The following is a 27,994-nucleotide window of genomic DNA, read 5'->3' as shown; positions in this document are numbered from 1 at the left end:
GGTAATGGGGTTAAAGGGGGGCCCTTTAGGGCTGGGGGGGTCCCTATGGGGATTTGGGGGCTCTCCATATGATTCGGGGGCGCCTATAGGGCGGGGGGGGCACCCAATGGGGTCCCTGGGGAGGGATTTGGGCCCCCCCCCACTCCAAGTGTCCCCACAGCGGGACGCGGCCCCTTTAAGAGTCGCGCCCCGCCCCTCGCTCCCCGTTACCATAGCAACAAGCCCCGCCCCTCGCTCCGTTACCACGGCAATCGCTCCCCCTCCCTCCCTGTTACCATAGCGACAAGCCCCGCCCCTCGCTCCGTTACCGTGGCAACCGCCCCCTCCCCTCCGCGCATGCGCGCGGGGCGGGGCTGCGCCGTGAGGCGGTCCGCGCATGCGCACAGCGCCGCGGCCCAGCCCGCGGGGCGGCAGCGGCTGCCGAGGGCTCCCCGCGCCCCCCCCTTACAAAAAAACACCTCAAAACCACCCAAAAAAGCCCCAAAACCACCCAAAACCCGCCCCCCCCGAGGCCATGTCGGGCGCCGGGGCCAAGCGGGGAGCGGCGGAGGCCGGCGGGGCCGGGGGGGGGCCCCCGGAGAAGCGGCCCCCGCCGCCGCCGCCCCCCCCCCGCGAGGAGCAGCCGCCCACCACCCTCATCGAGCCGCTGCGCCTCGGAGGCATCTCCTCCACCGTGAGTTTTCCTCCTTTTTCGCCCCAAATTCCCCTTATTTGCCCCCCCCCAGCCGCTCTTCCCCTTCCTCTCCCCATAAAGCCCCGTAATTTTACCATTTTCCCACTTTTTTACCCCAAATTCCCCTTATTTGCCCCCCCCCAGGCCCTCTTCCCCTTCCCTCCCCCAGAAAACCCCGTAACTTTACCATTTTCCCCGTTTTTCACCCCAAATTCCCCTTATTTATCCCCTCCCCCATCTCTTTGGGTCCCCCCCAGCCCCTCTTTCCCCTCCTCCCCCAATAAAACCCCCTAATTTTACCAGTGTCCCCCTTTTTCACCCCAAATTCCCCTTATTTGCCCCCCCCCCAGGCCCTCTTCCCTTCCCTCCCCCATAAAACCCCATAATTTTACCATTTTCCCACTTTTTCGCCCCAAATTCCCTTTATTTGCCCCCCCCAGGCCCTCTTCCCTTTCCTCCCCCCATAAAACCCCGTACTTTTACCATTTTCACACTTTTTTACCCTAAATTCCCCTTATTTGCCCCCCCCCAGGCCCTCTTCCCCTTCCCTCCCCTAGAAAACCTCATAATTTTATCGTTTTCCCCCTTTTTAACCCCAAATTCTCCTTATTTGTCTCCTCCCCCATCTCTTTGGGCTCCCCCCAGCCCCTCTTCCCCTTCCTTTTACCATTTTCCCCCTTTTTTACCCCAGATTCCCCTTGTTTACCCCCTCCCCCATCTGTTTTGGCTCCCCCAGGCCCTCTTCCCCTTCCTTCCCCCATAAAACCCCTTAATTTCACCGTTTTCCCCCATTTTTGCCCCAAATTCCCCTTATTTACCCCCCTCCCCTATCTCTTTGGGCCCCCCCCAGCCCCTCTTCCCCCTCCTCCCCCAATAAAACCCCACAATTTTATCAGTTTCTCCCTTTTTCACCCCAAATTCCCCTTCTTTACCCCCTCCCCTATCTCTTTGGGTCCCCCCCAGCCCCTTTTCCTCTCCCTTCTCCTTCCCTTACCCATAAAATCCCATAATTTTACCATTTTCCCCCTATTTTACCCCAAGTTCCCCTTGTTTGCCTCCTACCCCATCTCTTTGCCCCCCCGTTCCCTTTCCCTTCCCCATAAAACCCCATAATTTTATCGTTTTCCCCCCTTTTTCACCTCAAATTCCCCTTATTTCCCCCCTCCCCCATCTCTTTGGGGCCCCCTCAGCCCCTCTTCCCTCTCATTCCCCTGTAAAACCCCGTAATTTTACCGTTTTCCCCCTTTTTCACCCCAAATTCCCCTTGTTTACCCCTTCCCCCATCTCTTTGGGCCCCCCCCAGCCCCTCTTCCCCCTCCTCCCCCCATAGAACCCCTTAATTTTACCATTTTCCCTCTTTTTCACCCCCAATTTCTCCTATTTACCCCCTCCCCTATCTCTTTGGGTCCCCCCCAGGCCCTCTTCCCCTTCCCTCCCCCATAAAACCCCATAATTTTACCATTTTCCCCCTTTTTTACCCCAAATTGCCCTTATTTGCCCCCTCCGCTATCTCTTTGGGCTCCACCCAGCCCCTCTTCCCCTTCCTTTTACCATTTTCCACCTTTTTCGCCCCAAATTCCCCTTCTTTACTCCCTCCCCCATCTCTTTGGGTCCCCCCCAGCCCCTCTTCCCCCTCCTACCCCTTTAAAACCCCATAATTTCATCGTTTTCCCCCTTTTTCACCCCAAATTCCTCCTATTTACCCCCTTCTCCATCTCTTTGGGTCCACCCCAGCCCCTCTTCCTCTTCCTCCCCCCATAAAACCCCATAATTTTACCATTTTCCCCCACTTTTACCCCAAATTCTCCTTATTTTCCCCCTCCCCCATCTCTTTGCCCCCCACTTCCCCTTCCCTTCCCCATAAAACCCCATAATTTTACCATTTCCCCTGTTTTTCCCCAAATTCCCTTTCTTTACCCCTCCCCAACCCCTTTCCCCATCCTATGTCTCCGCCATTCCCCCCAATCATTAACATATTCAATTATTTATTATTCTTGTCATTATTTTATTACATTAATTAATTACTTAATTAACTTCTACTTTCCTTTTAACACTCCCACCCCAACCCCTTTCCCACCATTTTTCCCCTCCCCAACCCCTTTCCCCACCCCATATCCCCCCCAATTTTCCCCCCAATCATTAATTAATCTACCCAATCACTGAGTAATCTTTTCACTAATTAATTACCTAATTAATTAACCCTTACTTCCCCTTTCATCCTCCCTCCCCAATCCCTTTACCCCCCCTTTTCCCTTCCCCAACCCTTTTCCCCACCCCATATCCCCCCAATTTTCCCCCTAATTATTAATTAGCCTACCCAATCACTGAGTAACTTTCTCACTAATTAATTAACTAATTAACTAATTAATTAACCCTTACTTCTTCTTTTACTGTTTCTCCCCACCCCCTTTCGCCCCCCTTTCCCCACCCCATATCCCCCCCAATTTTCCCCCCAATCATTAGTTAACGTACCCAATCACTGAGTAACCTTCTCACTAATTAATTACCTAATTAATTACCTAATTAATTAACCCTCACTTCCCCTTTTACCCTCCCTCCCCACCCCTTTCCCACCCCTTTTCCCCTCCCTAACCCCCTTTTCTCTTTCCCTATCCCCTCCCAAATTTGCCCTAATCATTAATTAACCTATCCAATTACTAAGTAACCTTCTCCCTAATTAATTACCTAATTAATTCCTTAATTAACTAACCCTCACTTCCCTTTTTCACCTCCCTCCTCACCCCTTTTCCCCTCCCCACCCCCTTTCCCCTCTCCCTATCCCCCCCCAATTTTCCCCCTAATCGTTAATTAACCTACCCAATCACTGAGTAACCTTCTCACTAATTAATTACCTAATTAATTACCTAATAAACTAACCCTTACTTCCCTTTTTACCCTCCCTTTCCACCCTTTTACCCCTCCCTAACCCCCTTTCCCCACCCCATATCCCCCCAATTTTCCCCCCAATCATTAATTAACGTACCCAATCACTGAGTAACTTTCTCACTAATTAATTACCTAATTAATTACCTAATTAATTAACCCTCACTTCCCCTTTTACCCTCCCTCCCCACCCCTTTCCCACCCCTTTTCCCCTCCCTAACCCCCTTTCCTCTTTCCCTATCCCCTCCCAATTTTGCCCTAATCATTAATTAAGCTATCCAATTATTAAATAACCTTCCCACTAATTAATTACCTAATTAATTCCCTAATTAACTAACCCCCACTTCCCTTTTTCCCCTCCCTCCCCACCCCTTTTCCCCTCCCCACCCCCTTTCCCCACCCCACACCCCCCTCCACCCCCTCCCTTACCCCCCTAATACCCCTCCCCGCCCCCTCTCCGCTAATTACCGCGCTAATTACCGCGCTAATTAACCCCCCCAGGAGGAGATGGACCTGAAGGTGCTGCAGTTCAAGAACAAGAAGCTGGCGGAGCGGCTGGAGCAGCGGCAGGCGTGCGAGGACGAGCTGCGGGAGCGCATCGAGAAGCTGGAGAAGCGCCAGGCCACCGACGACGCCACCCTGCTGCTGGTCAACCGCTACTGGGGGCAGGTGGGGGCCCCAAAAAAAGGGGGGTGGGACCCTAAAAAGGGGGGTGGGATCCTAAAAAGGGGGCTGGGATGCTAAAAAAGGGGGCTGGGATCCTAAAAAGGGGGCTGGGATCCCGAAACGGGGGTCTAGGGGTCCCAAAATGGGGTGTTGGACCCCAAAAGGGGGCTGATGGGGGCCCAAAAGGGGCTTATGGGGGATGAAAAGGGGCTTGTGGGGGCCAAAAAGGGGGCTGAGACCCCCAAAAAGCGGGGCTGGGATCCCAAAAAGGGGGCTGGGATCCTAAAAAAGGGGGCTGGGATCCTGAAACGGGGTGTTGGACCCCAAAAGGGAGCTCACAGGGGCCAAAAAGGGGCTCAAGGGGGACGAAAAGGGAGCTGGGACCCCAAAAAGGGGCACTGAGTCCCCAAGGGGGGGTGTTGGACCCCAAAAGGGGGCTCTAGGGGTCCCAAAAGGGGGGCTGGGACCCCAAAAGGGGGCTGATGGGGGCCAAAAAGGAGCTCAAGGGGGACGAAAAGGGGCTCACAGGGCCCAGAAAGGGGCGCTGGGACCCCAAAAAGGGGGGTGGGATCCCAAAAAGGGGGCTGGGACCCCAAAAAGGGGTGTTGGACCCCAAAAGGGAGCTCAGGGGGTCCCAAAAGGGGCTCAGGGGGCCCCGAAAGGGGGTGGTGGGCCCCAAAACCGGTCCCACAGAGCCCCAAAAGGGTCTCACAGGCCCTAAAAAGTGAGCATTGGACCCCAAAAGGGTCTGATGTGACCCCAAAAGGGTTTTGGGGTCCCTGAATCACCTTGGGATGCCCAAAAAGCCCCAAAACACCCCCAAAAAGCCCCAACGGCCCCAAAATGCCCCCAAAAGCCCCAAAAAACCCCAATACCCACCAAAACCCCCCAAAATGCCCTAAAAAGCCCGAAAACACCCCAAAAAGCCCCAATAGCCCCAAAACACCCCAAAAAGCCTCAATAGTCCCAAAATGCCCTAAAAAGCCCCAAAAAGCCCCCAAAAGCCCCGAAACACCCTAAAAAGCCCCAATAGCCCCAAAAAGCCCCGAAACACCCCAAAAAGCCTCAATAGCCCCAAAACACCCCAAAAAGCCCCAATAGCCCCAAAAGCCCCTGAAACACCCCAAAAAGCCCCAATAGCCCCGAAACACCCCAAAAAGCCTCAAGAGCCCCAAAACGCCCTAAAAAGCCCCAAAATGCCCCAAAACACCCCAAAAAGCCTTAAGAGCCCCAAAACGCCCCAAAACGCCCCGAAACACCTCAAAAAGCCCCAATAGCCCCAAAAAGCCCCAATAGCCCCAAAACCCCCTAAAACACCCCAAAAAGCCTCAATAGCCCCCGAAAGCCCCCAATAGCCCCAAAACCCCCCTGAATGCCCTAAAAAGCCCGAAAACTCCCCAAAAAGGCCCTGAAACACCCGAAAAAGCCCCAATAACACCAAAACACCCCAAAAAGCCCCAATACCCACCAAAACCCCCCAAAATGCCCTAAAAAGCCCCAAATTCCCCAAAATGCCCTAAAAAGCCCCGAAACGCCCCCCAAAAGCCCCCGACCCCCCCTAAAACCGACCCAGCCCCCCCCAGAGGGGGTCCCCTGGATTTTGGGGTGATTTTGGGGGGATTTTGGGGTGCCCTGACCCCCCTTTTTCCCCCCCCCCCCAGCTGGACGCGGAGGTGCAGGCGCTGCTGCGGCGCTACGAGGCCGACGGCGCCGCCCCCCCCCCGGCGCCCCCCCCGGACCCCCCCGAGCCCCGGCCCGAGGGCACCGAGCCCCCCCCGGGGGACAGCGAGGGGGCCGACAGGAGGGGTGAGTTGGGGGGGGGGGGGATTTGGGGGGGTTTTGGGGGGGTTTGGGGCAATTTGGGGGGGGTTTTGGGGGTTCTTGGGGTGGTTTGGGGGGGCTTGGGATTTTGGGGGGGCTTTGGGGTGGTATGGGGCAATTTGGGGGGATTTTGGGGGGGTTGGGGGGGTCTTGGCGTGGTTTTGGGGGTTCTTGGGGGGCTTTGGGGGGGTCTTGGGGCAATTTGGGGAGGCTTGGGGGGCTTTGGGGGGCGCTTTGGGGTGGTATAGGGCAATTTGGGGGGATTTTGGGGGAGTTGGGGGATTCTTGGGGTGGTTTGGGGGGGCTTGGGGGGATTTTGGGGGGGCTTTGGGGTGGTATGGGGCAATTTGGGGGGATTTTGGGGGGGTTGGGGCAATTTGGGGGGGCTTTGGGGTGGTTTGGGGGATTTTGGGGGGGTCTTGGGGTGGTTTGGGAGGGCTTGGGGGGATTTTGGGGGGGCTTTGGGGTGGTTTAGGGGCAATTTGGGGGGGTTTGGGGGCAGTTTGGGGGTTTTGGGTTCTTTTGGGGGGGGGTTGGGGGGAGTTTGGGGGGGCTTGGGGGGTTTTGGGGGGGCTTTGGGGTGGTATGGGGCAATTTGGGGGGATTTTGGGGCAGTTTGGGGGTTTTGGTTTTTTTTGGGGGGGGGTTGGGGGCAGTTTGGGGGGGCTTGGGGGGTTTTGGGGGGGCTTTGGGGTGGTATGGGGCAATTTGGGGGGATTTTGGGGGGGTTGGGGGGGTCTTGGGGTGGTTTTGGGGGGTCTTGGGGCAATTTGGGGGGATTTGGGACAGTTTGAGGGGTCTTGGAGGGATGTTGGGGGGGCCTTGGGGGGTCTTGAGGTGGTTTGGGGGGCCTAGGGACAATTTTGGGGGGGTTGGAGGGGTCTTGGGGGGCTTTAGGGGGATTTTGGGGGGAGCTTGGGGGGATTTTGGGGGATTCTGGGGCAATTTTATGGGGATTTGGGGGGCTTGGGGGGGTCTTGGGGGGCTTTGGGGCAGTTTGGGGGGGCCGTAAGGTGAATTTGGGGACGTTTAGGGCATTTTGGGGTCACTTCGGTGTCTGGGGGGGACATTTGGGGGTTGGGGGGGGCTATGAGGGGGTTTTGGGGGGATTTGGGGGGTTTTGGGGGTGTTAAGTGGGATTGGGGGGGCTCAGTGGGTTTTGGGGGGGGTTAATGGGATTTGGGTGCGTTTAATGGGTTTTTGGGGGGGTCAATGGGTTTTTGGGGGGGTCAATGGGTTTTTGGGGGGGTCAATGGGTTATTGGGGGGGGTCAATGGGTTATTGGGGGGGGTCAATGGGGTTTTCGGGGGGATTAATGGGTTTGGGGGGGGTTTAATGGGATTTGGGGGGGCTCAGTAGGATTTGGGGGGGGTCAACGGTTCATTAGGGTGCTAATAGCCTTGGGGGGGGCCAATAAACCATGGGGGGGGCCACCCCTTTACAGCCCCCCCCCCCCATTTCCCCCCTTTGCAGAGCCTTGGGGCGCCCCCTCCGCGCCCCCCCCTCCCCCTCCAGCCCCTCCCCCTCCCCCCCCTCCCCCCTCCAGCCTTCCGGGGGGGGTCGGGGGGTCTTCCTCGGGGGGTGGGGGGGGCGCCCCCAAATTGGGGGGGCCGGCGGCCGCCTTCGTGGCGGCGCTGAGCCGCAGCGGCCCCGAGGAGGGGGAGCTGCGCCTGCGCCCCCGCCTCGCCTTCGCCCCCGCCGCCGTCGCCCGCCTGGTGGAGGGGCTGGCGGGGGCCCACCGACGGACCCAGGAGCTGGGGGCACGGCTGGCAGCCAGGGGTGAGCCCGGGGGGGGGTCCTGGGGGGGGTTGGGGAAGATTTGGGGGGGATTTGGGGGAGTTTGGGGGGGATTTAGGGGGAGTTGGGGGGGATACAGGGGGGTTTGGGGGGGATTCAGGGTGGTCCCAGGAGGGAATCAGGGGATTTGGGGGCTCTGGGGGGGCTGCTCAGGAATTGGGGGGGTCCCTGGGGGGGTTTAGGGGGTCCCTGAGGGGGTTTGGGGGGGATTTGGGGGAGTTTAGGGAGATTTCAGGTGAGTTTAGGGGGATTTAGGGGGAGTTGGGGGGGATATGGGGGGCTTTAGGGGGGTTTGGGGGGGATTCAGGGTGGTCCCAGGAGGGAATCAGGGGATTTGGGGGGGCTGGGGGGGTCAGTTAGGATTTGGGGGGGGGTCCTTGGGGGGCTTTAAGGGGGATTTTGGGGCATTTCAGGGGGATTTGGGGGAGTTTGGGGGGTCCTGGGGGGGTTTGGGGGGGATTCAGGGTGGTCCCAGGAGAGAATCAGGGGATTTGGGGGGGCTGCTGGGGGAGTCCTGGAAGGATTTGGGGGCTTTGGGGGGGTCATTTAGGATTTGGGGGGGGTCCCTGGGGGGCTTTAAGGGGGATTTAGGGGCTCTTGGGGAGGATTTAGGGGGTGCTGGGGGGGTTTGGGGGGGATTTAGGGTGGTCCCAGGAGGGAATCCGGGGATTTGGGGGCTCTGGGGGGGTCAGTTAGGAATTGGGGGGGTCCCTTAGGATCTGGGGGTGTCCCTGGGGGGTTTTGGGGTGATTTGGGGGGGTTTTGGGGTCCCCCAACGGCGCCGTCCCGCAGCGGAGCTGGGGGAGCCGGGCCGGGCGCTGCTGCGGGAGCTGCTCCGGGAGCACCGGCGCCTGCAGGACCTGGTGCTGCAGCTGCAGGAGAAGCACCACCGCGTCTCGCTGGAGGTACTGGGCAAACTGGGAGGCACTGGGAGGCACTGGGGGGGCACTGGGAGGCGCTAGGAGCAGGTTACGAGGCGCTAGGAACAGCTGGGAGGGAGCTGGGGGGCGCTGGGAGGGGACTGGTGGGCACTGGGAGGGAATTAGGAGACACTGGGGGGCACTGGGAGGGGACTGGGAAGAACTGGGAGGCACTGGGAACAATTGGGAGGGGACTGGGAGCAACTGGGAGGTACTGGGAGCAATTGGGAGGGGACTGGGAGCAACTGGGGGGGCACTGGGAGGCACTAGGAGCAGGTTGCGAGGTGCTAGGAACAGCTGGGAGGGAGCTGGAGGGCATTGGGAGGGAACTGGGGGGCATTGGGAGGGAACTGGGGAGCACTGGGAGCAACTGGAGGGCACTGGGAGTGGGTTATGAAGCACTGGGAACAACTGGGAGGGGACTGGGAACAACTGGGGGGACACTGGGAGGCACTAGGAGCAGGTTACGAGGCGCTAGGAACAGCTGGGAGGGAACTGGGGAGCACTGGGAGCAACTGGGGGGCACTGGGAGTGGATTACGAGGCACTGGGAACAGCTGGGAGGGGACTGGGGAGCACTGGGAGAGAACTAGGAGACACTGGGAGAGGACTGGGGGGCACTGGGAACCACTGGGAAGGGACTGGGAGCAACTGGGGGCCACTGGAAGTGGATTACGAGGCTCTGGGAACAGGTCGGGGGGATCTGAGGGGCACTGGGAGCAACTGGGGAGCACTGGGAGAGGACTGGGACTGTGACGCGTCCCAACGGGATGATGTCACCAACGTCCCAGTGGGGTGACGTCATCTCCCAATGGGATGACGTCATCAACATTCTCATGGGATGACGTCATCAATCTCCCAATGGGGTGACGTCACCAATGTCCCCACGGGATGACGTCACCAATGTCCCCACGGGATGACATCATCTTCTAATGGGATGACGTCATCAATGTCCCCACGGGTTGACGTCATCTTCCAATGGGATGATGTCATCAATCTCCCAATGGGATGACGTCACCAACGTCCCCATGGGATGACGTCATCAATGTCCCCATGGGTTGACCCAACTGACGTCCCCAATGGGATGACGTCATCAACCTCCCAATGGGATGACGTCATCAATGTCCCCATGGGATGCCGTTGCGTCCCCATGGGTTGACCCAACCGACGTCCCAACGGGTTGACGTCACCTCTTGGCGCGATGACGTCACCTCTTGACGGGATGACGTCACCTCCCGGCGCGGTGACGTCACCTCTTGACGCGATGACGTCACCGCCGTCTTGGCCCCGCCCCCCAGCTGGCGGAGCTGCAGGACAAGGCGACGTCGGCCGAGACCAAGGTGCTGGAGATGGGCACCACGGTGGAGGGGCTGCAGTGGGACAGCGCCAAGCTCCGCAAGCGCGAGGGGCGGCTGGACCGGCACCTGGCCGAGGCCCTCGAGCAGGTGACCCCCCCTCGGGGACCCCCCCGCGTCCCTTTTGGGGTCACTGGGGTCTTGTGACGTCACTTGGGGTCACTTGGGTCCCGTGACGTCACTTGGGGTCGCTCTACGGGTCTTGGGTCGCGTCGTGTTCCTTGAGGTCCTCCCATGTCCCTTGGGGTCACTGGGGTCTTGTGACGTCATTTGGGGTCTCTTGGGTCCTCTGATGTCACTTGGGGTCCCCCCCATGTCCCTTGGGGTCACTTGGGTCTTGTGACGTCACTTGGGTTCCGTGACGTCACTTGGGGTCGCTCTACGGGACTTGGGTCGCGTCGTGTTCCTTGAGGTCCTCCCATGTCCCTTGGGGTCACTGGGGTCTTATGACGTCATTTGGGATCATTTGGGTCTTGGGATGTCACTTGGGGTCCCCCCATGTCCCTTGGGGTCACTTGGGTCTTGTGACGTCACTTGGGTTCCGTGACGTCACTTGGGGTCGCTCTACGGGACTTGGGTCGCGTCGTGTTCCTTGAGGTCCTCCCACATCCCTTGGGGTCATTTGAGGGTCTTGTGACGTCATTTGGGGTCCCTTGGGTCTTGTGATGTCACTTGAGGTCCCCCCATGTCCCTTGGGGTCACTTGGGTCTTGTGACGTCATTTGGGTTCCGTGACGTCACTTGGGGTCGCTCTACGGGACTTGGGTCGCGTCGTGTTCCTTGAGGTCCTCCCATGTCCCTTGGGGTCACTGGGGTCTCGTGACGTCATTTGGGGTCCCTTGGGTCTTGGGATGTCACTTGGGGTCCCCCCCATGTCCCTTTTGGGGTCACTTGGGTCTTGTGACGTCACTTGGGTTCCATGATGTCACTTGGGGTCGCTCTACGGGACTTGGGTCGCGTCGTGTTCCTTGAGGTTCTCCCATGTCCCTTGGGGTCACTGGGGTCTTGTGACATCATTTGGGGTCCCTTGGGTCTTGTGATGTCACTTGGGGTCCCCAGCGTCCCCCCGGTGTCCCCAACGTCCCCTTGTCCCCCCCCAGCTCACCTCGGGCTCCTACGGCTCCGGCAGCTCCGGGGGCTTCCAGGGGGGACAGATCACGCTCAGCATGCAGAAGGTGAGGGAGGGATGGGGAATTTGGGGGTTTTGGGGGGATCTTGAGGGGTTTTGGGGGGCCCCGAGGAGCTTTTGGAGGGTTTGGGGTGGATTTGGGGGACCCTGGGGAGCTCGTGGGGGATCTTGGGGAGGTTTTGGGGGCATCTTGAGGGGTTTTGGGGGATCCTGAGGGGCTCTTGGGGGGTTTTGGGGGGATCTTGGTTGGGATTTGGGGGGCTCTTGGGGGGTTTTGGGGGGATCTTGAGATGTTTTGGGGGCCCTGAGGAGCTTTTGGAGGGTTTGGGGTGGATTTGGGGGACCCCGGGGAGCTCATGGGGGATCTTGGTGGGGTTTTGGGGGCATCTTGAAGGTTTTGGGGGGACCCTGAGGGGCTCTTGGGGGGGTTTTGGAAGGATCTTGAGGGGTTTTGGGGGACCCTGAAGATGTTGGGGGCATTTGGGGGGATCTAGGTTGGGATTTGGGGGGCTCTTGGGGGGTTTTGGGGGGATCTTGAGGGGTTTTGGGGGGCCCCGAGGAGCTTTTGGAGGGTTTGGGGTGAATTCGGGGGGCCCTGAGGACCTCTTGGGAGACCTTGGAGAGGTTTTGGGGGTATCTCGAGGGGATTTGGGTGACCCTGGGCCGGGTTTGGGGCCCTTTAGGGGTGGGGTTGCTGTGTTTGGGGGGTGACCCCTTGGTTTTGGGGTGTCCCCCCCCCAAGTTTGAGATGCTGAACGCGGAGCTGGAGGGGAACCAGGAGCTGGCCAACAGCCGCATGGCCGAGCTGGAGAAGCTGCAGCAGGAGCTCCAGCAGGCCGTCAGGGGCCACGAGCGCCTCAAGGTGACCCCGGGGGGGCGTTGGGGACATTGGGGGGGCGTTGGGGTCATTGGGGTTACGTGGGATAGCGGGGAGGTGGGAGGGGTTGGAGGGTATCGAGGACGTCGTCAACGTCGGGGTCATCGTCAACGTCGGGGTCAATGTTGACATCGTAAATATTGGGGTCAACGTTGGGGTCGTCAACGTTGGGGGGTCAACGTTGAGGCCAACGTTGGGGACATCGTAGATATTGGGGTCGTCAACGTTGGGGTTGTCAACGTTGGGGACGTCAGAAACGTTGGGGACATCGTCAACATTGGGGTCAACGTTGGGGACATCAACGTTGGGGTCAACGTTGGGGTTGTCAACGTTGGGGACATCGTAAATATTGGGGTCATGGTCAACATTGGGGTCAACGTTGGGGACATCAACGTTGGGGTCGTCAACATTGGGGGGTCAGTGTTGGGGTTATCAACGTTGGGGTCAATGTTGGGGGCGTCAACGTTGGGGACATCGTCAACGTTGGGGTCATCTACGTTGGGGTCATGGTCAACGTTGGGGGCATCAACGTTGGGGACATGGTCAACGTTGGGGGGTCGACATTGGGGTCAATGTTGGGGACGTCAACGTTGGGGTTGTCAACGTTGGGGTTGTCAACGTTGGGGTTGTCAACGTTGGGGTTGTCAACGTTGGGGTTGTCAACGTTGGGGTTGTCAACGTTGGGGACATCGTAAATATTGGGGTCATGGTCAACGTTGGGGACATCGTCAACGTTGGGGACATCGTCAACGTTGGGGGGGTCAATGTTGGGGTCATCAGTGTTGGGGAGTCAACGTTGGGGTCAACGTTGGGGTTGTCAATGTTGGGGACATCGTCAGCGTTGGGGACGTCAACGTTGGGGATGTCAACGTTGGGGACATCGTCAACGTTGGCGACATCGTAAATATTGGGGAAATGATGAATGTTGGGGTGTCGGGGCCATAAATTTTGGGTCACAAACGTCGGGGTCCCGGTGGCCGTTGGGGACACGGTCAACGTTGGCGATGTGAACGTTGGGGACGCCGTAGATCTTGGGGAAATGGCGAATTTTGGAGGGCGCGCCATGAAAATTGGGCGCGTTGGGGACATCGTAGACACTGTGGACGTGGTAAAGGTCGGCGATGTGAGCGCGGGGAGGAGGGGACACCCTGGGGACACGTCCGGGTGTCCCCCCCGCCCCTAGGTGGCCCTCCACTCGCTGCCGGAGGAGGCGGTGAAGGAGACGCTGGAGTACAAGGTGCTGCAGTCGCAGTTCTCGCTGCTCTACCACGAGAGCCTGCAGGTGAAGACGCAGCTGGACGAGGCCCGCGCCCTGCTCCTGGCCACCAAGAACAGCCACCTGCGCCACATCGAGCACATGGAGGTGAGGGGACGTCCCCACGGTGTCCCCAAGGGTGGCCCCGGGTGGCCTTCGGCCTCCTCGGGGCGTCCTCGAGGTCCTGGTTGGGTTGGGTTGGCGTGGTGGCCAACTGTTGGCCAGCCAAGATGGCCGCCTGTGTCACACGGGGAATTTGGGGGTGGTTTTGGTGGCCTCCACGTCCTTCCTCGTCCCTCCTCATCCTCTTTGACCTCCGTGTCCTTCCTCCTCCCTCCTCATCCTCCTCATCCTCCATGTTCCCACGTCCTCCTCATCCTCCACGTCCTCCTTGACCTCCATGTCCCACACGTGGCCTCCACGTCCTTCCTCCTCCCTCCTCATCCTCCTCGTCCTCCATATTCCTGTGTCCTCCTCATCCTCCTTGACCTCCACGTCCTTCCTCGTCCCTCCTCATCCTCCACGTCCTCCATATTTCCATGTCCTCCATGTCCTTTCCCGTCCCTCCTCATCCTCCTCATCCTCCACATTTCCTCCATCCTCCATATCCCTATGTCCTCCTCGTCCTCCATCTCCACGTGTCCTCCACGTCCTTCCTCCTCCTCATCCTCCTCATCCTCCATATCCCTATGTCCTCCTTGACCTCCATGTCCCCCACGTATCCTCCCCATCCTTCCTCCTCCCTCCTCATCCTCCATATTCCCATCTCCTCCTCGTCCCTCCACATCCTCTTTGACCTCCATGTCCCACACTTTGTCCTCCATGTCCTTCCTCATCCCTCCTCATCCTCCTCATCCTCCATATCCCTATGTCCTCCTTGACCTCCACGTCCCCCACGTGTCCTCCATGTCCTTCCTCATCCCTCCTCATCCTCTATGTCCTCCTCTTCCCTCTGTGTCCTCCACCTTCCCTCCATCCTCCCTATCTTCTGTCCTCCTCATCCTCCTCATCCTCTTTGTCCTCCATGTCCCCCACGTGTCCTCCCCATCCTTCCTCCTCCCTCCTCATCCTCCATATTCCCATCTCCTCCTCATACCTCCATGTCCACGTGTCCTCCATGTCCTTCCTCATCGCTCTTCATTCTCCTCATCCTCCATATCCCTATGTCCTCCTTGACCTCCACGTCCCCCACGTGTCCTTCCTCATCCTCCTCATCCTCCTCATCCTCCATCTCCTCCACCCTACCTTCCGTGTCCTCCTCGACCTCCACATCCCCCGCGTCTCCTCCCCATCCTTCCTCCTCCTCCTCCTCCTCCTCCTCCTCCCTTGGCAGAGCGACGAGCTGGGGGTGCAGAAGCGGCTGCGGACGGAGGTGATCCAGCTGGAGGACACGCTGGCCCAGGTGCGCAAGGAGTACGAGATGCTGCGCATCGAGTTCGAGCAGAACCTGGCGGCCAACGAGCAGGCGGGTGAGCCCCTCGGGTCCTTCCTCAGCTCCCCTCCGGGACCCCAAGGGGTTGGGGGCCTCTTGGGGTTGGTCTTCGACCTTCTTCGTGGTCCCACCACTTATGGGAACACCCCAAAACGCTCTGGTTCCTCTTAATTTCGTCTTTATGACCCAACCCAACCCCAATATGGAGGTTGGAGACCTCTTGGGGTTGGTCCTCCACCCTCTCCATGAACCCGTCATCTCCATCCCTCCATGGGAACACCCCAAGACACTCTGATCCCTCTTAATTTCCTCTTTATGACCCAACCCAACGCCAACATGGGGTTGGGGGTCTCTTGGGGTTGGTCTTCGACCTTCTCCGTGGTCCCACAACTTATGGGAACACCCCGAGATGCTCTGGTCCCTCTTAATTTCCTTTTAATGACCCAACCCAACGCCAACATGGGGTTGGAGACCTCTTGGGGTTGGTCTTCCATCTTCTCTATGGTCCCACCACCTATAGGAACACCCCAAGATGCTCTGGTCTCTCTTTGTCTCCTCTTTATGACCCAACCCAACGCCAACGTGGAGGTTGGAGACCTCTTGGGGTTGGTCTTTGACCTTCTTCGTGGTCCCACCACCTATGGGAACACCTTGAGACGCTCTGGTTCTTCTTAATTTCGTTTTTATGACCCAACCCAACGCCAATATGGAGGTTGGAGACATCTTGGGGTTGATCCTCCACCCTCAACATGGTCCCACCACCTATGGGAACACCCCAAGATGCTCTGATCCCTCTTAATTTCCTCTTTATGACCCAACCCAACTCCAACATGGGGTTGGAGACCTCTTGGGGTTGGTCCTCCACCCCCTCCATGGTCCCACCACCTATGGGAACACCCCAAGACCCTCTGCCCCCTCTTCATCTCCTCTCTCTGACCCCACCCAACACTTGAGGGAGGTGTCGGGGTGGTTTATGGGGTCCCCCCCATCCCCCCTAAACCTTTTTTGGGGTCCCCCCCCAGGCCCCATCAACCGGGAGATGCGGCACCTGATCAGCAGCCTGCAGAACCACAACCACCAGCTGAAGGGCGACGTGCAGCGCTACAAGCGCAAGCTGCGGGAGGTGCAGGCTGAGATCAACAAGGTGGGCGGGGCCTCGAGAGGGCGGGGCCTCGAGGGGAGGGGCCTAAATTGGGCGGGGGCGGCGTGGGTGGGGCTCGGGGCAAGGCGTCACCCCGTCACGGCCACTTTGGTTGAATCGCGGCGTTGCCCCTTTAAGGGGGAAGGGTGGGACTAGGGGGTGTGGCCAGAACCTGGGAGGGGCTGGGGGAAGGGGGTGGGGCCTTCAAGTAGCGTTGGTGGGCCCCACTCCGTGGTTGGTGGCAGGAGAGCATTGCCCTTTTAAGCGGGAAGGGTGGGGCTGGGGGTGTGGCCAGCGCCTGGGAGGGGATTGGGTGGCTGGCGGAAGGGGGCGGGGCCTTCAAGCAGTGTTGGTGGGCCCCACCCTGTTGGGTGGTGGATGGAGAGCGTTGCCCCTTTAAGGGGGAAGGGCGGGGCTGGGGGGTGTGGTCAATACCTGGGAGGGGTTGGTGGAAGGGGGCGGGGCCTTAAAGCAGCATCGGTGGGCCCCATCCTGTTGGGTGGTGGGTGGAGGGCGTTGCCCCTTTAAGAAGGGAGGGGGCGGGGCCAGGTGTTGGGTGGGGTTTTGCAAAGTGGGTGGGGCTTAAAAGGGCAATGCCACTGGAGGGTGTGTGGGCCCCATTGAAGGAATGGGGGTGGGAGGGGCCTGCTTTAAGGGGGAGGGGCTTTGTGAATGGGCGAGGCCTTAAAAGGGCAATGCTGCTTGTTGGTGGGGTGGGCCCACTTAAAATTTAGGGGCCGCCCCTTTAAGGAGTGGGCGGAGTTTCTCAAAATAGACCCTGAGGGGGGTGGGGGGGGGTCTTAAAAGGGCTTTGCCACCGGGAGTGAGGTGGGCCCACTGCTGCCTCTTAAAAGGGCTATGCTCCAGCTTTGTGGGCGTGGCTCCCCCTGACTCCTCCCCTCTCCCCCCAGCTCCGCCTCCAAGCCAGCGGCGCCCCGCCCCCCTCGGGCCCCGCCCCGCCCCCTCCCCCTCCCCCCTCCTCCTCCTCCTCCACCTCCGCCCCCTCCGCCCCATCGGAGGAGCCCCCGCCCGGCGGGGGCGGAGCCCCCCCAGGCCCCGCCCCCGTCAAAGAAGAAGAGGGCGGGGCCCCACCAGGCCCCGCCCCCCCGGAACCCAAGCGGGAGGGGCCCCCGGCGGCCACGCCCCCCGCCCCCGTCGAGGCGCCCCCCCCGCCCCGGCGGGAGGAGGAGGAGCCCCCCGCCCCCACCCCCGCCCCCGCCCCTCCCCCTCCGCAGCCCCCTCCCCCTCCCCGCCTCAAGGAGCCCCCTCCCCCCGCCCCCCTCCCCCGCCCGGGGGGGTCCCGGGGGGGTCCCGAGCGGGAGCGGGGGAGGGAGAGGGAGAGGGAGCGCCCCAAGGGCCCCCCCGACGAGCCCAAGAAGAAGGACTCCGAGGTGCTCAAGCAGCTGCGGGGGGAGCTCAAGTGAGGGGGGGGCGAAATTTGGGGGGGTTGGGGGGGATTTGGGGGGGTTTGGGGGGGTTATGGGGGGATTTGGGGGGATGGCGGGGGGATTTGGGGGGGTATTTGGGGGATTATTGAGGTTTTGGGGGGGTTATGGGGGGGTTATTGGGGTTTTGGGGGGGCTGGGGGGGAGATTTGGGGGGAGTTGGGGGGATTTGGGGGGGTTATGGGGGCAATTTGGGGGATTAGTGAGGTTTTTGGGGGGGTTATGGGGGGTTATTGGGGTTTGGGGGGGCGATTTGGGGGTTATTTGTTTTTTTGGAGGGGTTATGGGGGGGTTATTGGGGTTTTGGGGGGGCTGGGGGGGAGATTTGGGGGGGTATTTGTTTATTTTGGGGGGGGTTGAAGGGGTTTGGGGGGGATTTGGGGGGGTTATAGGGGGCAATTTGGGGGATTATTGAGGTTTTGGGGGGGTTATGGGGGGGTTATTGGGGGTTTGGGGGGGCTGGGGGGGAGATTTGGGGGGCTAATTGTTTCTATGGGGGGGGTTTAGGGGATTTGGGGGGGATTTGGGGGGATGGCGGGGGGATTTGGGGGGGTTATGGGTGCAATTTGGGGGATTAGTGAGGTTTTTGGGGGGGTTATGGGGGGGTTATTGGGGTTTGGGGGGGCGATTTGGGGGTTATTTGTTTTTTTTGGGGGGGGTTATCGGGGCGTTATTGGGGTTTTGGGGATTTTGGTGTCGGTTTGGGGGATTTCGGGGTCAGTTTGGGGATTTCATTGGCAGTTTGGGGCCTCTGATGGGAGTTTTGGGGATTTTGGTGTCAGTTTGAGGGATTTTGGTGTCAGTTTGGAGGATTTTGGTATCATTTTGGGGGATTTTGGTGTTGATTTTGTGGATTTTGGTTTCATTTTTTGGGATTTCATTGGCAGTTTCGGGGTTTTGATGTCAGTTTTGGGGGATTTTGGGGGTTTTGGTATCAGTTTTGGTGGTTTTGGTGGCAGTTTGGGGGTTTTGATGTCAGTTTGGGGGTTTTGGTGGCAGTTTTGGAGGGTTTTGGTATCATTTTAAGGGATTTCGGTGTTGATTTTGTGGATTTTGGTGTTGGTTTGGGGGATTTCATTGGCAGTTTGGGGATTTTGGTGTCAGTTCTGGGGGTTTTGGTGTCACTTTGGGTGATTTTGGTGTCAGTTTGGAGGATTTTGGTATCATTTTGGGGGATTTTGGTGTTGATTTTGTGGATTTCGGTTTCGTTTTTTGGGATTTCATTGGCAGTTTCGGGGTTTTGATGTCAGTTTTGGGGGATTTTGGGGGTTTTGGTATCAGTTTTGGTGGTTTTGGTGGCAGTTTGGGGGTTTTGATGTCAGTTTGGGGGTTTTGGTGGCAGTTTTGGAGGGTTTTGGTATCATTTTAAGGGATTTCGGTGTTGATTTTGTGGATTTTGGTGTTGGTTTGGGGGATTTCATTGGCAGTTTGGGGGTTTTGATGGGAGTTTTGGGGGTTTGGGGGTTGGTTTGGGGGATTTTGGTGTCAGTTTGGAGGATTTTGGTATCATTTTGGGGGATTTTAGTGTTGATTTTGTGGATTTCGGTTTCATTTTTTGGGATTTCATTGGCAGTTTCGGGGTTTTGGTGTCAGTTTGGGAGGATTTTGGTGTCGATTTTGGGGGGTTTGATGTCAGTTTTGATGGTTTTGGTGTCAGTTCTGGGGTTTTGATGGGAGTTTTGGGGATTTTGGTGTCGGTTTGGGGGATTTTGGTATCATTTTGGGAGGTTTTGATGGGAGTTTTGGGGGTTTTGATGGGAGTTTTGGGGTTTTGATGGGAGTTTTGGGGTTTTGGTGTCAGTTTGGGGGATTTTGGTGTCAGTTTTGAGGATTTTGGTGTCACTTTGGGACATTTTGGTGTCACTTTGGGGCATTTTGGTGTCACTTTGGCGTTACCGGGGCCAGTTTTGCCGCGCTTTCCATAGCCCTACCGCAACGTTGACTATGCAAACGATATGCAAACGACCCTAACCGTATGCTAATGATATGCAAATGAGCAGGAAGGCGCAGGAGAGCCAGAAGGAGATGAAACTGCTCCTGGACATGTACAAATCGGCGCCCAAGGAGCAGCGCGACAAGGTGCAGCTGATGGCGGCCGAGAGGAAGAGCAAGGCCGAGGTGAGGCCGGGCGCTTGACGAGGGGCTAATTAGCCATCGGGAGGTGTTAACGAGATGCTAATTAGGCCGAGGAGCTGCGGGGGAGGGCGAGGGAGCTGGAGGAGAGGGAGCGGCGCGAGAGCAAGAAGCTGGCGGACGAGGAGGCGCTGCGGCGCCTGCGCCAGGCCGAGGAGCAGATCGAGCACCTCCAGCGCAAGCTGGCGGCCACCAAGCAGGTGGGCGGGGCTTAAAGGGAGTGGGCGGGGCTTAGGGGGGTGTGGGCGGGGCTTGGGGTGGGCGTGGTCGAAGGTGGGAGGGGCTTGAGGGGGTGGGTGGGGTGGCGGGGTGGGTTGGGGTAGAGGGGGGGTGATGGTGGAGGGGTGGGCGGGGCTCAAAGGGGGTGGGCGGGGCTTGAGGGGGTGTGGGCGGGGCTTGGGGTGGTCGTGGTCGAAGGTGGGAGGGGCTTGAGGGGGTGGGTGGGGGATGGGTGGGGTAGAGGGTGGGTGATGGTGGAGGGGTGTGTGGGGCTTAAAGGGGGTGGGAGGGGCTTAAGGGGAGTGGGCGGGACTTAAGGGGAGTGGGCGGGGCTAATGAGTGGGTGTGGACAAAGGTGGGAGGAGCTTGAGGGGGTGGGTAGGGTGGTGGGGTGGGATGGGCTAGAGGGTGGGTGATGTTGGAGGGGTGGGCGGGGCTTAAAGGGAGTGGGAGGGGCCCAAATGGGTGGGCGGGGCTAATGGGTGGAAGGGGCCACGAGTGGGCGGGGCTTGGAGTGGGTGGGGTTGAGGGATTGGGTGGGGTTGTAGGGTGGGCGACGGTGGAGGGGTGGGCATAGATGGGGTGGGCGGGGCTAAAAGGGACGGGCGTGGCTAAAATGAGTGGGCGGTGCTTAAAATAGCGGGCGGGGCTTGTATGGGTGGGTGTGGCCATGGGGTGGGCGGGGCTTAAAGGATGGGTGGGGCTACAGGGAGGGCATGGATGGGGTGGGCGGGGCTAAGAGTGGTGGGCGGGGCTAAGAGTGGTGGGCGGGGCTAAGAGTGGTGGGCGGGGCTAAGAGTGGTGGGCGGGGCTTACAGATAAAAGGGGTGGAGCCCTTTTGGAAGGGGGCGGGACCTTAGGGGGGCAGGAGGGCAGGGTGTTCCAATAGGGCCCGGCGGGCGGGGCCGATGACATCAGGGGCCCGCCCTATATTTTCACGGGCGCCTTCGGTGACGTCACCGGCCTCGCTATGACGTCATAAGACCAGTTATGACGTCATAAGAGCAGTTATGACGTCATAAGAGCAGTTACGACGTCCCCCGCCCGGTTCACGGCGCGCGCGGTCGGGGCCGGGGAGCGGCGGCGATGGCGCGCCCTTCGCCCGTTGACCTCGTTGGCTTTCCCGATGACGTCACCGGGCTTTTTTGATGACGTCACCGCCCTTTTTTGATGACGTCACGGGGCAGGAGGAGGAGGCGCTGCTGTCGGAGATGGACGTGACGGGCCAGGCCTTCGAGGACATGCAGGAGCAGAACCTGCGGCTGCTGCAGCAGCTGCGCGAGAAGGACGACGCCAACTTCAAGCTGATGTCGGAGCGCATCAAGGCCAACCAGATCCACAAGCTGCTGCGCGAGGAGAAGGACGAGCTGGCCGAGCAGGTCCTGGCCCTCAAGGCGCAGGTAGAACGAGGAGGGGGGGATGGGGGGGGTGGGGGGGGTGGGGAGCACCCAAGGGTGCGAGGTGGGGGAGAGCCAAGGGGGTTGGGGTGAGGATGAGCCGAGGGTTGGAGGGGGTGGAGAGACAAATATCGGGGGGGAGGACAGCCAAGGGTCCGAGGTGGAGGACACCCAAGGGTCCAAGATGATGGAGACCCAAATGTTGGGGTTGAGGACACCCAAGGGTCCGAGGTGGAGGACACCCAAGGGTCCAAGATGATGGAGACCCAAATCCTTGGGTTGAGGACACCCAAGGGTCCAAGGTCGTAGAGACCCAAAAATTTGGGTAGAGGACACCCAAGGGTCCAAGGTCGTAGAGACCCAAATATCAGGGTTGAGGACACCCAAGATGGTGGAGACCCAGATGTTTGGGTTGGGGACACCCAAGGGTCCAAGGTAGGGGACACCCAAGGGTCCAAGGTCATGGAGACCCAAGTATCAGGGGTGAGGTTGTCCAAGTGTCCAAGGTAGAGGACACCCAAGGGTCCAAGATGATGGAGACCCAGATGTTGGGGTTGAAGCCACCCAAGGGTCCAAGATGATGGAGACCCCAAATCCTTGGGTTGAGGCCACCCAAGTGTCCAAGGTGGAGGACACCCAAGGGTCCAAGGTGGTGGAGACCCAAGGGTCTGAGGTGATGGAGACCCAAAAATTTGGGATGAGGACACCCAAGGGTCCATGATCATGGAGATCCAAGTATCAGGGGTGAGGTTGTCCAAGTGTCCAAGGTTGAGGACACCCAAAGGTCCAAGATGATGGAGACCCCAAATCCTTGGCTTGAGGCCACCCAAGGGTCCTCAGGGTCGTAGAGACCCAAATATCAGGGCTGAAGACACCCAAGTGTCCAAGATGATGGAGACCCAAAAATTTAGGTTGAGGACACCCAAGGGTACAAGGTGGTAGAGACCCAAATCCTTGGGTTGAGGACACCCAAGGGTCCAAGATGATGGAGTCCAAGATCTTTGAGCTGAGGACACCCAAGGGTCCAAGGTAGAGGACACCTAAGGGTCTGAGGTGGTGGAGACCCAAAAGTTTGGGATGAGGACACCCAAGGGTCCATGATCATGGAGACCCAAGTATCAGGGGTGAGGTTGTCCAAGGGTCCAAGGTGGAGGACACCCAAGGGTCCAAGGTGGTGGAGACCCAAGGGTCTGAGGTGATGGAGACCCCAAAATTTGGGTTGAGGACACCCAAGGGTCCAAGGTTGTAGAGACCCAAATATCAGGACTGAAGACACCCAAGGGTCCAAGGTGGTGGAGACCCAGATGTTTGGGTTGAGGACACCCAAGGGTCCAAGGTAGGGGACACCCAAAGGTCCAAGGTCATGGAGACCCAAGTATCAGGGGTGAGGTTGTCCAAGTGTCCAAGGTAGAGGACACCCAAGGGTCCAAGGGGGTGGAGACCCAAAAATTTGGGTTGAGGCCACCCAAGTGTCCAAGGTAGAGGCCACCCAAGGGTCAAAGGTGATGGAGACCCCAAATCCTTGGTTTGAGGCCACCCAAGGGTCCAAGGTGATGGAGACCCCAAATCCTTGGCTTGAGGCCACCCAAGGGTCCAACGTTGAGCCCACCCAAGTGCCCAAGACGACGGAGACCCCAAAATTCGCGTCGAGAACCCCCAAGTGCCCGATGCCCTGCAGACCCTCGCCCACCTCCCCGTGACGGATCCCACCCACGGCTCCTGACCCCCCACCCCCACCCTGGGGTGTCGCGGGTGCCCACCCTCGGTGTCGCCCCCTCCAGGTGGACGCGCAGCTGCTGGTGGTGCAGAAGCTGGAGGAGAAGGAGCGGGTGCTGCAGGGCAGCCTGGCCTCGGTGGAGAAGGAGCTGGCGCTGCGCTCCCAGGCCCTGGAGCTCAACAAGAGGAAGGCGAGCACCTTTGGGTGGGGGGGGGGGTGGGGGCACCCAAGGGTGCGGGGCGGGGACGGCGGCTCAAAGGGAGTTGAGGGGCGTGGGTGGGCGTCGTGAGGGGAACCGACCCTATGGGACCCAAGGGTCATGGGTGGCCCTCACAAGAAGACCCAACCCTATAGGACCAACCCTATAGGATCTAGGGGATGGGGGTGGGCGTCATGAGGGGACGCGACCCTATAGGACCCAACCCTATAGGATGTAGGGGATGGGGGTGTGGGCATCATGGGGGGACCTGACCCTATAGGACCAACCCTATGGGATGTAGGGGATGGGGGTGGCCATCATGAAGGAACTGAACCCTATAGGATCTAGGGGACATGGGGGTGGGCATCATGAGGGGACCCGACCCTATGGGAACCGACCCTATGGGACCCAACCCTATGGGATGGAGGGGATGGGGGTGGGCATCATGAGGGGACCCAACCCTATGGGACCTGGGTGCCCATGAGAAGGAGACCCAACCCTATGGGCCCCAACCCTATAGGACCTGGTTGCCCATCACAAGGGGACCCAACCCTACAGGACCTGACCCTATGGGACCCAAGACAAGGGACCTGACCCTACAGGCCCCAAACCTACAGGCCCCAACCCTACAGGACCCAACCCTATGGGCCCCAACCCTATAGGATCTAGGGGACATGGGTGGTCATCATGGAGGAACCCAACCCTATAGGACCTAGGGGATGGGGGTGGGCATCATGAGGGGCCCCAACCCTATGGGCCCCAACCCTACAGGACCCAACCCTATGGGCCCCAACCCTACAGGACCCGACCCTATGGGCCCCAACCCTATGGGCCCCAACCCTACGGGACCCAACCCTACGGGACCCAAGACAAGGGACCCAAGACAAGGGACCCGACCCTACAGGACCCGACCCTATGGGCCCCAACCCTACAGTACCCGACCCTATGGGACTTGGGGGGTCCCTGGGGACCCCGGTGACCCTCCCCGTGTCCCCCCCCCCCCCCAACAGGCGGTGGAGGCGGCGCAGTTGGCCGAGGACCTGCGGGCGCAGGGGGAGCACGTCCAGGCCCGGCTGCGGGAGCTGCAGGCCTGCGCCGCCGAGAACCGGGCCGCCAAGGACAAGGAGTCCCTCAGCCTCAAGAGGGCCCAGGTGGGCGCCTATGGGATCCATAGGGGGCGCTGGGGGGGGCTATAGGTCCTGGGGGGGGACCTATGGGGGGTCTGGGGGGGGCTATGGGGGGGCTGGGGGCGCCTATGGGGGTGTGGGGGCGTCTATGGGGGTGTGGGGGCGCCTGTAGGGGGGGGTGGGGGTGCCTATAGGGTGTCTGGGGGTACCTATATGGGGGCTATGGGGACCTATAGGGGGTCTGGGGGGACCTATAGGGGGTCTGTAGGTGGTGTGGGGGTCCTATAGGGGTTCTGGGGGAACCTATATGGGGGCTATGGGGATCTATAGGGGGTCTGGGGGTACCTATATGGGGGCTATGGGGATCTATAGGGGGTCTGGGGGTACCTATAGGGGGTCTATGGGGATCTATAGGGGGTCTGGGGGGCCCTACAGGGGGAGGGGGCCCTATAGGGGGTCTGGAGGTACCTATATGGGGGCTATGGGGATCTATAGGGGGTCTGTGGGGATGTGGGGGGGTCCGGGGGGGGACCTATAGGGGGTGTGGGGGTCCTTTTGGGGGGCGTGGGGACCTATGGGGGTCTGGGGGCACCTATAGGGGGGGTGTGAGGACCTATAGGGTGTCTGGGGGAAGCTATAGGGGGCTGTGGGGACCTATAGGGGTCTAGGGGGCCCTATGGGGGGTCTGCGGGGCACCTATAGGAGATCTGAGGGGCTCTGAAGGGGGCAAATTCGGGCTTCCGGGGGTCCCTTTGGGGGCATATGGGCTCTATAGGGGTCTGGGGGGGGGGGGGGGGGGGGGCACCCATGGGTGCCGTGGGTCACCCCCCACCCCCCCCCCAGGAGGAGCTGTCGCGGCTGCGCCGGAAGCTGGAGAAGCAGCGGAAGGTGGAGGTGTACGCCGACGCCGACCAGATCCTGCAGGAGGAGATCAAGGAGTACCGGGTGCGGGGCGGGGAGCACCCATGGGTGCTGGCTGGGGGACGGGGGGGGGCCGGGAGGTCCCAGTCGGGGGGTTGGGGAAGCAGCGGGGGGGGTTGGAGGGCCTTGGGGGGAGGCTGGGGGGACGTGGATGGGGCTGGAGGGGGTTGGGGTGGGGTCGCAGCACCCGTGGGTGGGGTTGGAGCACCCATGGGTGGGGTTGGAGGACCTGGGTTGGGTCTGGAGGACCTTGGAGTTGGGTCCTAGCACCCATGGGTGGGGTTGGAGGACCTTGGGTGGAGGTTGGAGGGCCTTGGATGGGGTTGGAGGATCTTGGGGTTGGGTCCTAGCACCCATGGGTGGGGTTGGAGGACCTTGGGTGGAGGTTGGAGGGCCTTGGATGGGGTTGGAGGATCTTGGGGTTGGGTCCTAGCACCCATGGGTGGGGTTGGAGGACCTGGGATGGGGTTGGAGGACCTTGGGTGGGGTTGGAGCACCCATGGGTGGGGTTGGAGGATGCATGGGGTGACCTTGGAGGACTTTAGATGGAGCTGGAGGAGCTTTGGGTTGAGTTGGAGCACCCATGGGTGGGGTTGGACGACCTGGGATGGGTCTGGAAGACTTTGGGGTTGGGTCCTAGCACCCATGGGTGGGGTTGGAGGACCTTGGGTGAAGGTTGGAGGACCTTGGGGTTGGAGCACCCATGGGTTGGGTGGTAGCACCCATGGGTGGGGTTGGAGGGCTCTTGAGTTGACCTTGGAGGACGTTTAGATGGGGTTGGAGGACTTTGGGATTGGGTCCTAGCACCCATGGGTGGAGTTGGAGGACCTTGGTGGAGATTGGAGGAACCATGGGTGGGGTTGGAGCACCCATGGGTGGGGTTGGAGGACCTGGGTTGGGTCTGGAGGACGTTGGAGTTGGGTCCTAGCACCCATGGGTGGGGTTGGAGGACCTTGGGTGAAGGTTGGAGGACCTTAGATGGGGTTGGAGAACCTTCAGGTTGGGTCGTAGCACCCATGGGTGGGGCTGGAGCACCCATGGGTGGGCTTGGAGGACCTTGGGGTTGGGTCCTAGCACCCATGGGTGGGGTCGGAGGACCTTCGGGTTGAGTTAGAGCACCCATGGGTGGCTCTGGAGGACCTTCAGGTTGAGTCCTAGCACCCATGGGTGGGGTTGCAGGACCTGGGTTGGGTCTGGAGGACCTTGGGGTTGGGTGGTAGCACCCATGGGTGGGGTTGCAGGACCTGGGATGGGTCTGGAGGCCCTTGGTGTTGGGTGGTAGCACCCATGGGTGGGGTTGGAAGACCCTGGGCTGGGTCTGGAGAACCGTGGCTGCATCCCCAGGACCTTGGGGTGCACCGGCGGCACCCATGGGTGCCCGGGCGGGGCTGACGGCCATCTTGCCCCGCCCCCCAGGCCCGCCTGACGTGCCCGTGCTGCAACGCCCGCAAGAAGGACGCCGTCCTCACCAAGTGCTTCCACGTCTTCTGCTTCGAGTGCGTCAAGAGCCGCTACGACACCCGCCAGCGCAAGTGCCCCAAGTGCAACGCCGCCTTCGGCGCCCACGACTTCCACCGCGTCTACATCAGCTGAGCCCCCCCCCAACCCCGCCCCCCGGCACCCGTGGGTGCTCCCCGACCGACCCCGGGTGCTCTACGGCCAACGGTGGGTCTTGGGGGTTGGCCAACGTCAACTTGGAGGACCGTGGGACCCTTTGTGGGTGTGTTAGGTGAAGACCGTGGGCACCCATGGGTGCTTTTTGGCATTGTGGGGTGCCCCAAAGCCACCCCCAGCACCCATGGGTGCTCCCCGACCAACCCCGGGTGCTCTACGGTCAACAGTGGGTCTTGGGGGTTGGCCAACGGCACCTTGGAGGACCATGGGACCCTTTGTGGGTGTGTTAGGTGAAGACCGTGGGCACCCATGGGTGCTTCTTGATGTCCTGGGGTGCTCCAAAGCCTCTCCCAGCACCCATGGGTGCTCCCTGTCCAACCCCGGGTGCTCTACGGCCAACGGTGGGTCTTGGGGGTTGGCCAACGTCAACTTGGAGGACCGTGGGACCCTTTGTGGGTGTGTTAGGTGAAGACCGTGGGCACCCATGGGTGCTTGTTGACATCATGGGGTGCCCCAAAGCCACCCCCAGCACCCATGGGTGCTCCCCGACCGACCCCGGGTGCTCTACGGCCAACGTTTGGTCTTGGGGGTTGGCCAACACCACCTTGGAGGACCGTGGGACCCTTTGTGGGTGTGTTAGGTGAAGACCGTGGGCACCCATGGGTGCTTCTTGATGTCCTGGGGTGCTCCAAAGCCTCTCCCAGCACCCATGGGTGCTCCCTGTCCAACCCCGGGTGCTCTACGGTCAACGGTGGGTCTTGGGGGTTGGCCAACGTCAACTTGGAGGACCGTGGGACCCTTTGTGGGTGTGTTAGGTGAAGACCGTGGGCACCCATGGGTGCTTCTTGATGTCCTGGGGTGCTCCAAAGCCTCTCCCAGCACCCATGGGTGCTCCCTGTCCAACCCCGGGTGCTCTATGGTCAACGTTGGGTCTTGGGGGTTGGCCAACGTCAACTTGGAGGACCGTGGGACCCTTTGTGGGTGTGTTAGGTGAAGACCGTGGGCACCCATGGGTGCTTGTTGACATCGTGGAGTGCCTCAGTCCACCCCCAGCACCCATGGGTGCTCCCTGACCACCCATGGGTGCTCTATGGTCAACGTTGGGTCTTGGAGGTTGGCCAACGCCCCCCTGGAGGACCACCGTTGGCTTTGCGTCGGCGTCGGTTGAAGCCCAGGGTGCCCCGTGCCACCCATGGGTGCCCCCCGGTGATTGCTGGGTGCTCTGGCCCCGCCCCCTGCCCCTCCCCCCCCCCCAATAAAGCGCTTGGAGCTGTG

At 60.2% G+C, this 27,994-nt stretch overlaps 1 protein-coding gene and 1 long non-coding RNA gene across 4 annotated transcripts; both read left to right on the top strand.

Annotated features, from left to right (window-relative positions):
* The first annotated feature begins 395 nt into the window (after nucleotides 1–395).
* On the top strand, nucleotides 396–27,994 carry RNF40 (ring finger protein 40). The gene is made up of 19 exons (XM_084502174.1): nucleotides 396–673; nucleotides 4,058–4,225; nucleotides 5,884–6,028; nucleotides 7,517–7,822; nucleotides 8,633–8,745; nucleotides 10,058–10,204; nucleotides 11,214–11,288; nucleotides 11,985–12,104; nucleotides 13,303–13,482; nucleotides 14,708–14,843; nucleotides 15,829–15,950; nucleotides 16,859–17,367; nucleotides 19,393–19,510; nucleotides 19,576–19,725; nucleotides 20,932–21,144; nucleotides 22,923–23,048; nucleotides 24,068–24,208; nucleotides 25,028–25,129; nucleotides 26,522–27,994. Exons 1-19 carry the CDS (start codon nucleotides 515–517, stop codon nucleotides 26,696–26,698), a joined length of 3,207 nt encoding a protein of 1,068 aa, XP_084358300.1. The 5' UTR covers nucleotides 396–514; the 3' UTR covers nucleotides 26,699–27,994.
* LOC311426067 lies at nucleotides 21,267–22,914 on the top strand. Of its 3 annotated transcripts, none has more exons than XR_014686573.1 (4): nucleotides 21,267–21,513; nucleotides 21,767–21,807; nucleotides 21,926–22,619; nucleotides 22,692–22,914. It is a non-coding gene; the product is annotated as an uncharacterized lncRNA (long non-coding RNA). The 3 variants fall into 3 exon arrangements; XR_014686574.1 differs by lacking the exon at nucleotides 21,767–21,807 and adding an exon at nucleotides 21,648–21,664; XR_014686572.1 differs by lacking the exon at nucleotides 21,767–21,807 and having other exon boundaries at nucleotides 21,909–22,619.

The sequence above is a fragment of the Aythya ferina genome (assembly GCF_964211825.1).
Source record: "Aythya ferina genome assembly, chromosome: 37".
NCBI classification, from domain to species: domain Eukaryota; kingdom Metazoa; phylum Chordata; class Aves; order Anseriformes; family Anatidae; genus Aythya; species Aythya ferina.
Note: the sequence above shows the minus strand (reverse complement) of the source record. Positions and strands in the feature narration are given on the sequence as shown.

Excerpts from the sequence above, each read along its gene's own strand:
- RNF40 (XM_084502174.1), top strand. The coding sequence starts at position 515 with ATGTCGGGCGCCGGGGCCAAGCGGGGAGCGGCGGAGGCCGGCGGGGCC. Across the intron at positions 15,951-16,858 it reads TGCAGGCTGAGATCAACAAG|CTCCGCCTCCAAGCCAGCGG; the intron begins GTGGGCGGGGCC and ends CTCTCCCCCCAG. Across the intron at positions 19,511-19,575 it reads AGAGGAAGAGCAAGGCCGAG|GCCGAGGAGCTGCGGGGGAG; the intron begins GTGAGGCCGGGC and ends GATGCTAATTAG.